This window comes from Neolamprologus brichardi, chromosome 7 (genome assembly GCF_056152115.1).
Source record: "Neolamprologus brichardi isolate AB-2024 chromosome 7, ASM5615211v1, whole genome shotgun sequence".
In the NCBI taxonomy this organism is placed as follows: domain Eukaryota; kingdom Metazoa; phylum Chordata; class Actinopteri; order Cichliformes; family Cichlidae; genus Neolamprologus; species Neolamprologus brichardi.
Genome location: NC_142110.1, coordinates 56,799,303 through 56,815,607, shown reverse-complemented (window position 1 = coordinate 56,815,607; position 16,305 = coordinate 56,799,303). Strand labels below are relative to the sequence as shown.

The 16,305-nt window shown below is 38.5% G+C and overlaps 1 protein-coding gene across 1 annotated transcript; it reads left to right on the top strand.

The window, feature by feature from the left end:
• The first annotated feature begins 1,916 nt into the window (after positions 1-1,916).
• On the top strand, positions 1,917-16,119 carry zgc:56235 (Voltage-dependent anion-selective channel protein 2-like). Its single transcript, XM_006804687.2, has 9 exons — positions 1,917-2,036; positions 4,681-4,751; positions 5,458-5,507; positions 11,189-11,341; positions 11,428-11,480; positions 12,322-12,543; positions 12,976-13,126; positions 13,228-13,285; positions 14,896-16,119. The coding sequence occupies exons 2-9, from the start codon at positions 4,685-4,687 to the stop codon at positions 14,985-14,987; spliced, it is 846 nt and encodes a 281-aa protein (XP_006804750.1). The 5' UTR covers positions 1,917-2,036; positions 4,681-4,684; the 3' UTR covers positions 14,988-16,119.
• Positions 16,120-16,305: the final 186 nt, after the last annotated feature.

Sequence of the window (16,305 nt, the reverse complement as noted above, 5' to 3'; positions counted from 1 at the left end):
AGCGCCTAAGCTACGACCTTGGCTCCCTGTTTATCTGCTCCTGCTGAGATGGGGCAGAAAACCTCTCCAGTATGTTCTGTTCTCTTCTAATCAGACAAATAAGGCGATGACTTTCTGCGAACAGTATTTCTTATAACTCAGCAGTATAATGCATCATAAAACAATATCATTCATTCACAATAAATCAGCAGTCTAATGTAATGCAAATCAGTTTAACAAATGTAATAGTTATCACCTTCTTCTAATTCAGGAGAATAATGCAAACTAAAACTACATAATAATTCACAATCTTTAATTAGGGGTCTAACATGGCATAAAATAATATTATAATCCCACAGCATGAAGATTAGACAAAGTGCTTAGGTATAGAGAAAAATCCTTGAATGAATGTCTGATGTCTGCTTGGGTGACTGAGGCTTATAGGAAAATATGCTTTGAGTGCTCAGTTTAAGCAGAAGGGTTCTATAGAAATAGCATTTAAAATCCATTAAAAAGTGGTATTACATGAGTTCAATTTCGACTGCCATTTCTTCAACACCAAAACTCCCAGTGGTTCTTTCCTCACAATCTCTTTACAAGCTGATATATCAGGGTAATTCAGTTTTATTTCAGATAACAGCACATAAAAGAAAATGATGAGAATATATGTCCAAAAGCACAAGAACTGTATGACGACTGATGTTTCCACATTCATTGTCTTCCATACTTAACAACAGGATATTGAAGATGGGGCTGCCAGTAAGGAAGAAATGATAAGTCATTTCTCCACTCTTATACCTCTTTGTGTTCACCACAGCTATTTTCATTCTTTTTCCAGAATCCACTACCATCTGCCCTGCATTTCTCTCTTTAACACCAGCCCTACCCAACCCATCCTCATCACATGTCTTCCGTTCACATACATTTCCATTCCATCCAAGTCTGTTCCAGTCACCAACCTATCTATCCTTGGGATACTCTGAACCATTTCGTCTAACTTACTAAATTCCTCTTTCTCTTCTTTCTCTTCCAACCTCTGGGATATATGGATTGACAACATTTTACATCACCCCTTTGATTTCGGGAGACAGACACTATCTCTACTTTTAAGATTAGGCTTAAAACTTTCCTTTTTGCTAAAGCATATAGTTAGGGCTGGACCAGGTGACCCTGAATCCTCCCTTAGTTATGCTGCAATAGATGTAGGCTGCCGGGGGATTCCCATGATGCATTGCGTTTTTCCTTTCCAGTCACCTTTCTCACTCACTATGTATTAATAGACTTCTCTGCATTGAATCATATCTGTTATTAATCTCTGTCTGTCTTCCACAGCATGTCTTTTATCCTGTCTTCCTTCTCTCACCCCAACCGGTCGCAGCAGATGGCCGCCCCTCCCTGAGCCTGGTTCTGCCGGAGGTTTCTTCCTGTTAAAAGGGAGTTTTTCCTTCCCACTGTCGCCAAAGTGCTTGCTCATAGGGGGTCATATGATTGTTGGGCTTTTCTCTGTATCTATGAAGCGCATTGAGGCGACTTTTGTTGTGATTTGGTGCTATATAAATAAAATTGAATTGAATTGAATTGAATTTCCAGCTTCAAACTCATGCCTCATGCCTTCTCTTCCTTCAAAACTACCTCTGCTCCATTTCTCTTCCCAGGTGGAAGGGAAGGCCTTGCTTCCTTTCTGCCACGTCTCCTGGACACACAGTGTATCTATCTACAGTAAGATACAGTAAATATGACTGACAGTCTGAAAGCTGCATTAATGTCCCAAGACTAAGCGTCCACGAATAAGGCACGTTGTTGATATATCCGCCTCTGTGTTCTAATAAACGTTTATTGCCTCCCATTAACAGTGTCTTTGATATATCTCTTGCTCTTATAATACCTCTTTGTTCGCTTCTAGTCGATAGCGCGCATGCGCCATGATAGATCTCCTTCATTGTGCCCTGTCCCCGTGGCATTTTCAAGCTAGGTTAGCTGTCAATTCACTCCACCGCATCACGGCAGGGACGCTCCGGGCTGTGCAGACTCCTTTTGCAAATACCTTTGCTGCATCGGTAACAGTGCTGATAAATGTTAAACACGTCGCTGATCTTTATAACCCCTGCGTAGCTATTTATATTTGCTGTTGCTTCTTTGAGAATTGTGCGTTTATCTCCAAGGTTAGATGTCCAGCTAGCATGTTGTAACGGTATAGCTAACGGTATCTGTTATGTAATGATGTTTAGCTTTGCAGTGCACAGTTAAATCCTTTGGTTCATTGGTTTCTAGAGCTCCATTGCAGCGACACAGAACGGTCAAGCTAGGCACGGATTTAGCAGCCGTACCAGTGGGGTTTCTGTTTAGCTGGATATAAAAGTGTGCGTACGTGTGTGTGTTTGGGAAAGGAGTAGGGTGTCACTAATATGCTCGCAACTATCATATTCTTTTGCTTGTTAGTGTGTCAGTGCAGCTTAGACAGCAACCAGCTAACTGACTGTCAAACCCCCTACACGCCTTCCTCCCGGCCATCTGCTATCCTTTGTCCCAACTAAGAGATGCAGCACTGAACGTTTGCGATGAGCAGAACGAGCTGTTGTTTAGCATTGGTCACTTGGGAACTTATCTATACCAGCTGCTTGTACACATAAAGTAATAGTCCGATTATAACGCCAGTATATTCAGTAGAGAAAGAAACACGGAGCCCCCGTTTTGTATGCTACCCCACATTGAGTTTTTTGTTCTTCATACAGCAATCGTAGCCGGTTCATGAGTTAGCGCGCGTGTACAAATATATGGAAATGTGGCTTTATCTTATTTACCAAATTATTTTGCACATGTCTCGTTTAGAGCTCCGTGTGAGTCTATTTAGAGTTACATCAGTCATCAGTACAGTAGCGCTAGTTTCTCATTTCCTTGCTCTTACTGTGAGTGCATATCTTGTCCCACACACACACACCCAAACGTGTGTGCAGTGGTTTCCTATAATATAATATAATATAATATAATATAATATAATAACAACATAGTAGGTAGGTAGGGTAGGTTAACATAAGTGCAGTAATAACAGCAGATGTTTCATCAAATATAATGAGAGTAAGAGAGAGCCAGAGGTAGAACCTGATAATTACAGTACTGCTGTCAGAACTAAAGTCAACTCGCTTTACCACAGTATATGATTTAGTAGAAGACCATTACAAATACGCAAGAAAGAGCTCTTGGCGTACAGTAGCTAGAGGGAATTGCCTACAAACTGCTGCCACTTTGCTGTTTGCACCCTGCATACTAATTATCAAAGGTTTACTCACTTTAACACTTTGTAATCATCAATGGCATGCATCTCACAACAACCAAAATGCAGCAGAACTTGATTCATGTTCACTGTGGCAACTGTTTAAATTCTTATTTTTCCTGGAAACTGGTTTGAATCCAAGTGGACATGTTAGTTGTGGTTTTAACATTGGCGTAGCTTCTATTAGGTTGACACTGTGTAAAACACAGCTTAGCTTTGTTATTTGGTCCTGTATTGCGCTGTAGATGTTCATGTACAAGTTATGGTTCATTCTTATATTGTCTGTCAAAGCTCTTGAGATCACGAGAAAAAAGAGATACAGAACAGAGCAGTTAACCCAGGTGTTAGTGCAGCTTGTGAATCCCATGTGAAATCACTGTAGCTCTCCAGGTCATAACCGCTGACTGGTGGTGTATTAAACACAGAACAGCATAGAGTTGAACCTAATGGATTAGGCATTGTAACAGTTTTCTGCTTGAGGTTTTTTGGACCTTCCTGACTCAGTGCATTGCTTGGTGGCTCTTCTTGCTTAACCAAAGTACACCAGTTTCTGCCTGAATACTGTTGTTTGCTTAAAAGGAGTCTATCAAAGAACAGCTTGTTCGCTTCTGCTGGATGTCAATAGGTAACCCGACTGTTTAATCAGGTACAGGCAGTTATTGCATTCAGTAGGTACACGGGAGTCCATCCTAACAAAATGGGGACTTCAGCAAAAAACCTCAAACGTCAGCAACTTTCAAAAAGGTTCTGGTGACTGTAGAGACAGTGAAGAATGAAGTACAATGAAAATCATTATCATGTTCAAGAACCCAGTTTGAGAATGGCTTGTGATCTTGATGGAACCTGTTTCCAGTCCTTGGCTGACAGGCAGTCTTCTGCTGCTGCAACTCATGTGCTTCATGGTTCAACATGCATACCTTAGTTGTGATGAGTGGTTATTTGAGTTACTGTTGCATTCCTGTCAGCTTTAAGCAGTCTGACCATTGTGCTCTGACTTCTTGCATCAAGGCATTTTCATGGAGAACTGCTGCTCACTGGATAGTTTCTCTGTTTCGGACATGCTCTGCAAACATTCTCTGTTCTCAGTTTAAACTTTAGCAGGTCATGACCACGTTTATACCCATGCCTTAATGCAGTAGCCTTGTTATTGGCTGATTAGATATTTTTGTTAAAAAGCAGCTGAATATGTATATCTAGTGAAGTAACCTGTGACTATATACAAAAACCACTGAGACTTTAACTTTTGTTAAGTGCTCATAAAGTATGAGCACTTAACTGAGCAGTATAACCAATTGATGAACAACATGGATGGTCATACCCTGTTTCTAAAGATGAGTTTTTACTGCTAAGCCTTTAAACACTTGTGTAGAATAAAGATATTGTGAAGTTTCAAATTTGACAAAAGAAACATCTGCCTTTATTTTCTCCAGCACAATGGCTGTCCCTCCAGCATACTCAGACCTGGGCAAGGCTGCCAAAGATATATTCAGCAAGGGATATGGTGAGCACTGTTTTAAGCTTAGGAGTAAATTATTAACTGTGGGGAATTCCTAAAGTACAACTTACTCTGTGTGCTTCTTATCCACACTACACATTTAATAAATACACTGATGTGAACAAAACTAAAAGTCTGGATATAATTTCAGACATTAGATACTCATTTTTTGAAAGTTGAAATTACAGTTTTGTACATATAAGGTACATGTTTGTTTTTTGAAGGAGATACCAGTATGTACAAAAAATATATAATTTATGTATGAATTCATGGAGTATATAAATCGTATAAATCTAACAACAGACAAGAGTCTCTAAAGAACTGTCAGAGCAGCACCTCGAATGTGGTGAAACACTTGAGAATGAGCAGATGTAACTGGTAAGCAGTGATTGAATTTTAAAAAACAAAAGAAATCAACTTGTCTTTTAGTAAATAAATTGGGTGCCCGCCAGCATACCTGGACAGCCTGTCCAAGTAAAGTCTGTGTAGGAAACCACAAAGGAAGGTTTACAAGCTCGTCTGTTGCTCGTTTAACATTTTAAAATGATGTTACAGCTAGTCTGACCACAACGTGGCTTAGTCTTTACAATTAATAAACCACCTTTGTGGAGGAAATCTATCTAAAAATGTTAAATTATGCCTTTTTAAACCTTCCTGTCTCTGATTTGTCTTGCACATAATAACTATTAACTCATATTTTGTAATCAATCAGGCTTTGGTGTTGTGAAGCTGGACCTCAAGACCAAATCACAAAGCGGAGTGGTGAGAACACTTTTTTCTTTTCATGTTCTTTCTTTATTCTTCACTTTTCCTTTGCCTTTTCATGCCAATCTCTAACCTCCAAATCCTGCTGCACAGGTACCCTCTTATGCTCAATGCCTTATTTAATTACAGTAACTGGACTCCTGCTGTGACTCGGAGCTGAAAGGGATTTAAAGCTGTTTTCACACATGAACTATACCTCTGAACTCTTTAGACATTACCCAGCAGAGCTGCCTGCACGAAGGCAGAAGTCCAGACAGACTGGTCATTAAATCTCTGTGTGGCAATTTGATAGGTGGTTGTTTAGAGAATTCATAACAAGTGACTGAATGTCATATACTGTCTGTGCTGCTTCCTTCAGGTGACCCTCACCTTAACCAAACAGAGTTATTTCCATTAGTGAGAACACGTCTGTTGAGTTCATGTGTAAAAACATCTCAGGTGGACGAATGGCGCTGATGTCGACCTGCTTGGCTTAATGTGCTCTCTGTTCTTGAGAAACATGACAGACCTGCAGGTGTGCATTTGTGGCTTGTCTGTCTCTCTGGTCACCTTTCCTAACCCCTGCTCTGTCTCCACGCTGCTGCCCTGGACTGCTCGCTCTCTAATGTAGATGGTAAGATCGGTGTCAGAGCTGACTGCTCTGTCTGTCTGTGTAACTCAGAACAAGTTTCCGTGGATTTCTGTTCTGTTAACTTACCTAAACCTTTGTTCAATTACAAGTCATTTTTTCAGTTGTTATTGTGGTTAAATTGTTTTTTGTCTTTATAATATTCATAAAGCATGAAAAAATGATTTTCTCTCTCTTCACACTCATTTATACTATTTCCATTTCTTTATGGAGATTGTCTTTACTTTGGGTTGTACTCCTTTACATTATTTTTGCAATATTATACCTGACCAAACAGTATGTTGTATGGTTGATAAAATGCCAGAAAATGGAGAAGAATATTATTAAGCTATTATATTAATTTCAGGCTCAATATTTAAATTTTTTGTGCTACCTTTACTGCTCAAAATAGTCCTGTATTTATGTTTTACTTGGTCTTTATTTCACTGGTGGAAATGAGACATTTTAGCTTCTCTCCTTTTTTAGCCACTGATTGGTTACATTTTGAACAGAAAAGGTTTGAACAGTGGGTGGGTGGGGCTTCGGTGCTCATCACTAGTGCTGTGTGCCTGAGAATACCATGTGAGGGACATCATGCTTAGCCAAGAGTTAAAAAAAACCTTCTGAAAACGAGTGTTTAGAGCAGTCAGGGTGCTGACTAATGAGGACTGGTAAACAACCAGTCCTCATTATTTGAAACTTTGAACATGTTCAGTGGTAAATGTCTTTTTACTCAAGCGTCATTCACACTTTTTTCTGTATCCAAGCCCTTTGTCTAACATTTGCGCATACACTCCCACTTCAGCGGATGCATCAGAGGCAACTCGGTGTTAAGTATATTTCCCAAGGATACTTTGAGAATAAATTGGGCGGGAATCAAGGCACCGATCTTCCTTTACCTCCTGAGTCACAGCCACCCCCAAACAGCCATCATTGTAATAAGATATGTATGAGAGAAAACATACAAGAAGAGACTTGGAGGAATTTAAAAACGGGAAGAAAGCAAAAAGATGCATTGGGTGGCAGGGCTGCACTACACTTTTATCTAGCTAGCTATTTAAAAAAAAAATCTGAATGGCATTGTTTCATTATTCTGTCAACAGACCCCTTTACTCTAGAGCAAAATAGCTCAGTAACTTTGATTGTCGTGTTCTGTATTATAGGATGAATCGAATGACTTGACACTGATCAGTTTGCAGTTACCCAGGTTACCCAGGGAAATGACTAGGGCTGTTCCTGGTCAGTTAATAGGTAATTGATGAGGCCCTTAGTCACACAATCTTTCTTAAATGCCATAAAATGTCACCTGAGTGTGTTAAAGATGGAAGCAGCGTCTGTGTTTGTTTGGTAGCTTCAGTAATGGTGACTAAGCTTTTAGAACATTTTAACTTGGACATTAGGGCTGTTCGATATAACGATATATATCGGATGACGATATAAAAACGTCTATCGTTTCATTTTACGCTATCGTTTGTTTCGTGGTGTCGCAAAATAAACTGTTTATGGCAATATTTTTTCATCGTTTTGATGGTCACTGTAGTGGCTATATTAATTTCTTAAAGTTCTTTCTTTCGCTTATATTTAATATAACCACACTACGGACGGACAAGCGCCTGTTTTTATGCGTTGTGGTTAGCAACAACGATGGTAACAGCATCGCGTGTCCGCTTGTTTATGTTCCACATAAACCTTTTACAATAAAGCTCAAGATCCTTTTGAGACTTTTCAAAATAAACTGAATCACGTGAAAGAGCAGATTATTTACGGATGAGAAGTTAAAAAAAAGACGCCAGGTGCTAAAAAATAAACCTTAGACTCAAACGTTAGAACAGGCTTTTCCCCGCAGCACGCCGTGTAGTAAATACTCACAAAGAAAACGGCGGCTGTTACAACTTATGTCTAAAAATGTATCGTTTCATGCATCGGTTAAAACACTCGACTCCAGGTACACGACGCCCAGCTGAAAACACTTCCCGCAAGTCGAGCTGCCTGAGAGTCACAGAATTTACAGAAAATGTTACATTTTTGTGATTTATATCGTTATCAGACGATAGAATTCTTATATCGGGATATGAGATTTTGGTCATATCGCACAGCCCTATTGGACATCATGTGCTATGAAGGCCTTTATGTCACAACATGATGCATGTATTAGTCAGTCTCTAATACAGCTGCATTGACTTTTCTTATATTTATGTCTGAATTGAGATTTGCTTAAGGACCATCTCTTTGGACTCACAGAAGTACAATCACAGAAACTGTGCTGCCGTTGTCTCAGTTCGTTGACAGATTTTCACACGGAGATATGTTGTTGATTCATATACATATGTTGTTTTGCGATGCATACATAGTGTGTGGTGATGGCTTATCTGATCATTACCTCAGGTTTTTTTTCTGCTTTGACATGTAAGATGAAATTAGTTATCGTTAGCACACACTGAAAGACTTGTCGATACAAAAATCATCAGCAGGGCACCACTTTAAATGTACTTTGTAATAAATAATTTATCTAGAGAAAAGCCCTGATTGTAATTTAAATCAAATACAATTTGCTTTGAAAATAAAATTTGAAATAAAAAACAAAACAAAAACAATGCCACATGTTGCATTACTTTTTAACAGATTACAGATTTCTGTACAATGCTACCTTAAGTACTTTGGAACACTATCTAACTCGTATTACCTTTCAGATATTATTTTACTGGCAATGATGTTGGCAAGCTAGATACCGTTAGCTAGCTAGCTGTAATTTGGTTGTCCTGTATAAATCTGTGATTGTTAGCTCAGAGGGTTAGCTTATAAAATACATTGAAAAGTGCCAGCTAAATTCAGGCTCAAGATATGGATTAATTAGCTGACCTTACCTACTGTTATAAAGTACTTTTTTTTTATTGGTGGTTCAATCTCTGCCTTCTCCAGTCTGCCAAAGTATCATTGGGCAAAGTACTGAATCCCAAGTTGGTTTGTGATGCATCCATCACATGAAAGAATTGGATCAATGTTACACAGAAAGCACTTAGGTATAGAAAAAAGTGCCTGTATGAATATAGGTTAAAGAGGCATGTTGTATAAGAGCCAGTCCATTTAATATTGTTTACATTTGCTACAGCATTCATGTGTGGTAGCTGTATATATATCTCTATTCTATACATATCCGGTAACATTTAGAGGGATCTTAAATGGAATCTAAAATCATCTTGGCATCCGGTAACATTTTTGACGATATTGTGATTTTAGTGACACAAGGCTAAAAGCCAATTCTGGGACATGTCTGAACCATGCTGTGTTGAATTTGGTGGAATCTTCATTGTTGACTTGAATGGGTGTGATCGGAACTAGAATACATTTCTGCCGGTAGGACTGATGTTGATATGCCAGTACAGAAAAATGTCTTATTAACATTGGGAGGTGGATTTGTGTTTTTCTAATGACTTGGCACTGTTCTTACTCATTTCACTATGCATAAAAGCAGTCTAATCTTATTTTAATAAATGCAAGTGAGGGCAACAGCTAGGGCTGGGTATCGTCACTGATTTCTAGGATCGATTCGATTCTGATTCACAAGGTCCCGAATCGATTCGATCCACGATTCGATTAAATTCAATTTGATTCAATTCGATTAGATTTGAATCTGGGAAATTTTGACAGTCAGAAATATTATAATTCAGATCAGTAAATTTACATATTTTTGTATCTATAAAAAGGAAGCTGACACACGCAAGACTTTATCAAAGGTGTGAGCGTCACAGCAGAGGCCTTTGTGTCAAAGTAGCTGAAGATAAAACACAGAAAAACATGAAGGTTTTCCTGGCCTGGATTTTATAAAAATATTCTGCAGTATATCAAAAACGAAAGAAAACCATTAATCAACACATGAACGTTCCTCTGACGTTACAGCGGTTTTATTAGAGACATGGCTAAGCGTTTTGCATTTTGCATAATTTTAAAAAGTTTAAATTTGTTCAGTATTGAACAGCAGAAATTAGGTTTTCTTTTCGGAAGTATGTAAACGGGAAAAAAACAGCGGCCGACAGCGCTGTAAACAACGGTAGACTTGTGCGTAACAAGCGAGCGAATAATGCAGAAAACAGTACAGAGAGAGAGAGAGGGAGAGAGAGAGCTGTGCATGAAGTGTGATTTTATTGTGGTGGAAGCAAAACAGAAAAAGTCAGAGGGAATACATGACGATGTTTATGTGAAGCGTAGTTTGGATCTTCTTTTGCTGCTGGTTCGTTCAATATTGTTTGGAGAGACATCAAACTAACAGCTTTGGAATCAGCGCAAAAATGGCGTAAACACAAAGTGCGGACCCGCCGACAGATCAGAATCAGCGAGCTGTCGGCTTTCAGCCCCGACCGTGTCCGTGCCGTCAGGTGAGAAAGTCACATCTCACTGATTCTGATCTGCGGGTCCCGCTGTGTGTTTACGTCTTTGTGCAGAATCCGTGTTCCTGCTCTCATTTACTGTCTTAGCTGTTTGGTGGTTGTTGAAATTTTGTGAGATTTCCCCTGAGATTCTGTCATTTCGGGCAAAATAAATTTATATTAAAAAATCGATTCAGGATTTTAATGAATTGATTTCACGTTATCCAAGCCAGAATCGATTTTAATCGATGAATCGATTATTAAAACCCACCCCTAGCAACAGCCACTGTCTGAAAATTACATTGCATTCTTACATATATTTTTCAAGGTTCTCTTTTTTCCTTTGTTTTTAACCATGCACTCTTGTTTAAAATACAGTGTTCTAGTGCTTATTATCAGTGGCAGTTTAGATAATCACTTTGTTGTAATCATCATGTTTATCATTGTTTTTGTGTTCACTTTCTGTTTGTCTTCTGCCTCATTAGTGTCTTGCATGCATTCATCTGTGAGACTGTCTTATTATGTCAGTGTATCTGTATTGTTTAATATGTAGAGTACATGCTGATGATTATCCCTGTATTTTTGACATGCCTAATTATATTTGGTCTCAGTTCCTTTTTCCATTTTGATATCCAACAATTCAACAATCTGCGCAACAATACTTTGCATTCCACACTCATGCTTTGTGCTGATTGGTCCTTCACCAGGAGTTCAACACATCTGGCTCCAGTAACACAGATACAGGGAAGGCCTCAGGGAGCCTTGAGACCAAGTACAAGATGAAGGAGCTAGGCCTGAGCGTCAACCAGAAGTGGAACACAGATAACACCCTGGGTACTGAAGTCACTGTGGAGGACCAGGTGTGTGTTTGTGGTTAAGAAACTGATTTAATTGTTTAAATGTTCCTAAAAAAAACTATTGACTCCAAGTTTTACTTTACCTATAGCTGGCTCAAGGACTGAAAGTTGGCTTGGATACATCTTTTGTACCAAACACAGGGTGAGACTCAATTTATTAGTTTGTGTGACTTATACTGTGTTATGTAATCAGTATTAACTTTGGGTCAATCCTGGATAAACAGAGTGCTGACTCTTTTTTCCACTCTTGCCTTGTTAATAATTAGCTGCAGGCTTTAAACTTCTTTTAGCCTCAAATTCAGTCCTCCTTTTTAAACCTTTAACTACCGATATAGTAAAAGCTGTACACTTAGTTTACTAATATTTTCCAAATCTGATAGAACAATTGAACAACAGATAAGAGAAGTTTTTATCCAGCTGACCTCACTCCCTCTTTACATGTTATTGTGTGCTGACAAAAGATGGACACACATAGAGGTTCCTATAATTATTAGTAACATCTAACAACTACACCTCGAATATATTCAAATTTGAAAGTTCTTCTGCGTACTTCAATGCCTCTAAAAATTAATGTTGTTATTCTTACTTATTGTATCCACGTTGATGTATAGTAATGAACCGCTACAGAGTCTCAAAGAATAAGCTGATTTCTCAGTGTCGTATATTTCCTTTAACTTATTGGCCACTCTGTTTCTCTTGGCATGTCCTTATCAAAGCATTCCCTCTCTACTAATATATTTTTGACTTTCCTGCTCAGTCTGTGTCAGAATCTAATTAGAATTGTGTTTACAGTAATAACAGAACATGTCAGCTTATGCAAAAGTGTGGCTCATTCATGTGGTTTAAATAGTGTTTTAACAGCAGTGGAGCTGTGTGATCTGAGAATTCAGTACATCATATTGTTTCCAGATAAATTGGAATTTATTGTTGTCATTGGTTTTGGTATTTTAATGGCTCATCACTGTGATTAACCAACTTTTCAGCAAGAAGAGTGGCAAGCTCAAGACTGGCTACAAGCGTGACTATATGAATATTGGCTGCGATGTTGACTTTGAGGGTCCCATTATCCACGCTTCTGCTGTGTTGGGCTATGAAGGCTGGCTGGCAGGCTATCAGATGGCCTTTGATATGGCCAAATCCAAACTGGCTCAGAACAACTTTGCACTCGGATACAGGGCCGGGGACTTCCAGCTTCACACCAATGTGTGAGTGATTTTACATACGTACATAAACAGTTTGTAAAGATGCTTTGTTGCTTTTCAAATTATGGGCATCACATATCTAACTTCTGTTGCTGTAGACAAAGCTCTGCACAAAAACCTGCTGGGTGGAAGCATATTGGGCTTGATTTGTTTCTACCCCTCTACCCTTCTACCCCAAAAGCAACTACCCCACAGGATTTGTGTCTCCTCCCATCTCGAACCAGACTTTTCTCATGGAAATGTTCACTTGGAACTGATTTGAATTTAGTGGCAAATTGTCCCAGTGACCTAAAACACATTTTTGGGCATCAGTAACTAATTTCATTATGGGTTGTCATAAGTTGAATACAAAGAGGGATGAATTTATAATGTGGAGACTGGTCTGCAGGATAGACTTCTGTTTGCTTAAGTAAATAAATGTCTGTTCTCTCTCAGTAATGACGGGACTGAGTTTGGCGGCTCCATCTACCAAAAGGTAAATGACGAGCTGGAGACAGCGGTTACTCTGGCCTGGACAGCTGGCAGCAACAACACTCGTTTCGGCATTGCTGCCAAATACAAGCTGGACAAAGATGCCTCTCTGTCTGTGAGGACTGACTCTTCACATTCACATGCACTGTTGCTGAAGCATATTCTCACAAACCGTTGTGCTGTTGTGTCTGACGCCCTGTCATGTTTCCCCTACAGGCCAAAGTGAACAATGCCAGTCTGATCGGAATAGGCTACACCCAGAGCCTTCGACCAGGTGGGTTACCTTCCTCAACTGTGCCATTGGCACCCAGCAAAATACTTTCCCAACCTACACAGGAAGATCTTGGTTGTTTAAAAATACAACCCCATTTCCAAAAAAATTGATATTTTTCAATTAAATTCAATTTTATTTATGTCGCACCATTTACAACAACAGTTGCCTCAAGGCGCTTTTATATTGTAAGGTAAAGACCATAAAATACAATGGTATATAATATGTAAATCCATGACTTGCAAATCTCACAAACTGAATTTTTATTCAGAATAGAAAGTAAAAAAAAATCACTTGTTTAAACTAAGTTTAAATAAAAATTCTAAGAAAAAAAAAAAGGTCATAATGAATTTGATGGCAGTAACACAGTAGTGCGTTAATATCTGGATAATGAGGAAACCAGTTGCTGGACATTTGCGAGGGGAATGTTTTCATATTCTTGTTGCATATATGATTCTAAGTAAACAACAGTTTGTGATGCACCAAATATTTTTAGTTGGTTTAAGGCAGGGGTGTCAAACTCAAATACACAGTGGGCCAAAATTCAAAACTGGAACAAAGTCGCGGGCTAACATTGATATTTATTGAAAAAAAATCTTCCTCTTGATATAAGAATGAATCTTTTCTTATGGACTCAAACACGTTTTGCTGAAAAACTGAATATGGAACAAGCAAAGCTTAGTACTAAACAATATATATATTAGCTGTATAATACCAGTAGGCCAGCTCTAATAGTAATTTGGTATGGCTTCTATGGTTTAAGGCCTAGACTGCAGACAGGCCAGTTAAGCAGCTGGAATCTTCAAATATGAAGCCATGTTCCTGTAACATATACAGTATAGAGTTTAGCACTGTCTCAACCATGAACGCTCTTCCCTGTAAAAGATCTTGTCTGTTTACTAAAACCATATAACTTTCCCTATTAATGGTGCATTTTAGATCCTGAGATATTCAAAGTCTTCACAATTATATATTACATCTTAACGTAAAATTAAAGTACATTATTCTAAAAATTTTCTGAATATCAACTTTTTTTTCCCGCAGACTCAAATATCTCCCTATCTTTACTTCTTAGAAACTCTAGCTCTCTGAAATGCTCTCTTTATACCCATACCCCCATACTCATGTTATTGACCTGTTGCTCTTGTCCCAGCTATTTTGAAATGTATGGCTGCCACCAAATTAAAAGCTAATAGTTTTCATGAAATAGTAAAATGTAAACATTTAAACATTTGAAATGTTTGTGTTTTTTTTAATGTTCTAGTGTGAATAAAATATGAGTTTATGATGTTTGAAAGTCATTGCACTTTGTTTTATTTACATGTTACACAGCAAAACAACTTTTTTGGTTGTACAAAATGTTTTTATTTTAACCCGTTTCAGTCGATCAAAAATTTGAAGCTTGTGAGGGCAACCTTGACTAAGAAATTCAGGAGTTAATATCTTGATCAGGCAAGAAGGGGCAAACCATGTGCTTTCAAATTTACACCACACACTTATACAGGATAGTTAGGATAGGATAGACGCACTGATACTCGTGCCCCCATGTCAACTTTTTTGAACAGGTCTAAAATTGAAAGTGTATCTACAACGTTATGACTGTGTCTGTGCAGGTGTTAAGGTCACCCTCTCAGCTCTCATTGATGGCAAGAACTTCAACGCCGGCGGACACAAAGTCGGCATGGGCTTCGAGGTTGAGGCGTAAACACAAAACCTACCAATAAAGAAGAAGAAGCCCACTTCAGCACTTAGTTTTCGGCACCCTCCTATCACGATAACTTGTCTCCTTCTCTTGTCTCTGGACTCTCCCTCACACACCCCTCCCTTGTTCATACTTCTGATGAGCATTTCTGACAGTAATAGTCAAGTCTTAGCATTATGCTTAAAAAGTTGTGAGGCTGATCCTGAAACTGGCGGTGCATAGTTGTGGAGAATTGTTTTTATGGCGTTTGAAATAACTATTTATTTCCCTGTAGGTCTTGAATGAAGTAGTTGTTGGTGTAGCTCATTTAAAGCTTCAGTACTGAGTTATTACTGCATTCCTAAAAGCATGTCAAATGAAGGGTTGGATGCAGAGCTTAAAGCTTATTTGCTTGGTTAAAAAAGGTGTAGAGTGTCTCTCGTCTCTTTATTTTTGTATCCATTTGAACGGTTTTGGCTTTTTTTGCTGCAATCCAAGGACTATTTAATCCATGTCATTGTTTTCATACAACACATATCATTAAATATTGAAGTAGTGGTGGAAGACCGATTTCTGGAATGACGACATGAAAGATGTTAGATCTATTCTTGCACATGTCTCAAAATGCTCTTTTAGCCCTTTGTGACTTCTGTTTTTGGTAGGTGAAATCAACATAATGGAATCTTCTGGTAGCTCTTTGGGTTTTTTTTTTTTTTTTTTTTTTTTTACATTTCTGCAGTGTTGTTTTCATCTATCTGTCTCAGCTCAGCGGTCACAATGAAAGTGAGGCTATTTTGCTTCTGTATCTCAGAGGCACCAGGCATCTTAACTTGACTGCCAGCTGTTTCCTCTTGTTGCTCGGGGACCTCACTCGTTGCTGTCAGTGATCGCGTCTTCAAAACTATCTCCACTCTTAAGCTCTGTATACTAAAGTACAGGTGCTTGTCCTCCAAGTAATTCCAGTTGAAACGCTTGAGGAGTGTTGTGTCCCCACATCTGTCCTGTTACTTTGGTTGGAAATCCTGCATCAGAATGTGTTTCTTTTTCATCTTATGTTGTCATTATTATTATTATTATTATGAGACTTTCTTTTTCTTTGTCACATAGACACAGTACCTCAAGAGAACTCTAATAATAAAAAAATGGGAAAACAGCACCTATTAATGAATTTAATTATTTGTCTCAATTAATGCCTTCAGTATTTAGTATTACATTGCTCTTACAGTGCAGTGGTGCCCAGGCTTCTGTAGCTGTAGCTGAGCATGTTGACTTTTACTATCTTGGGATTTTAAAGATCTAAATAACAAGTGAAGATTGGATCTAACTGAAATGTAGCAGTCAT

Excerpts from the sequence above, each read along its gene's own strand:
- zgc:56235 (XM_006804687.2), top strand. The coding sequence starts at position 4,685 with ATGGCTGTCCCTCCAGCATACTCAGACCTGGGCAAGGCTGCCAAAGAT. Across the intron at positions 4,752-5,457 it reads TATATTCAGCAAGGGATATG|GCTTTGGTGTTGTGAAGCTG; the intron begins GTGAGCACTGTT and ends GTAATCAATCAG. Across the intron at positions 11,342-11,427 it reads AAGTCACTGTGGAGGACCAG|CTGGCTCAAGGACTGAAAGT; the intron begins GTGTGTGTTTGT and ends CTTTACCTATAG.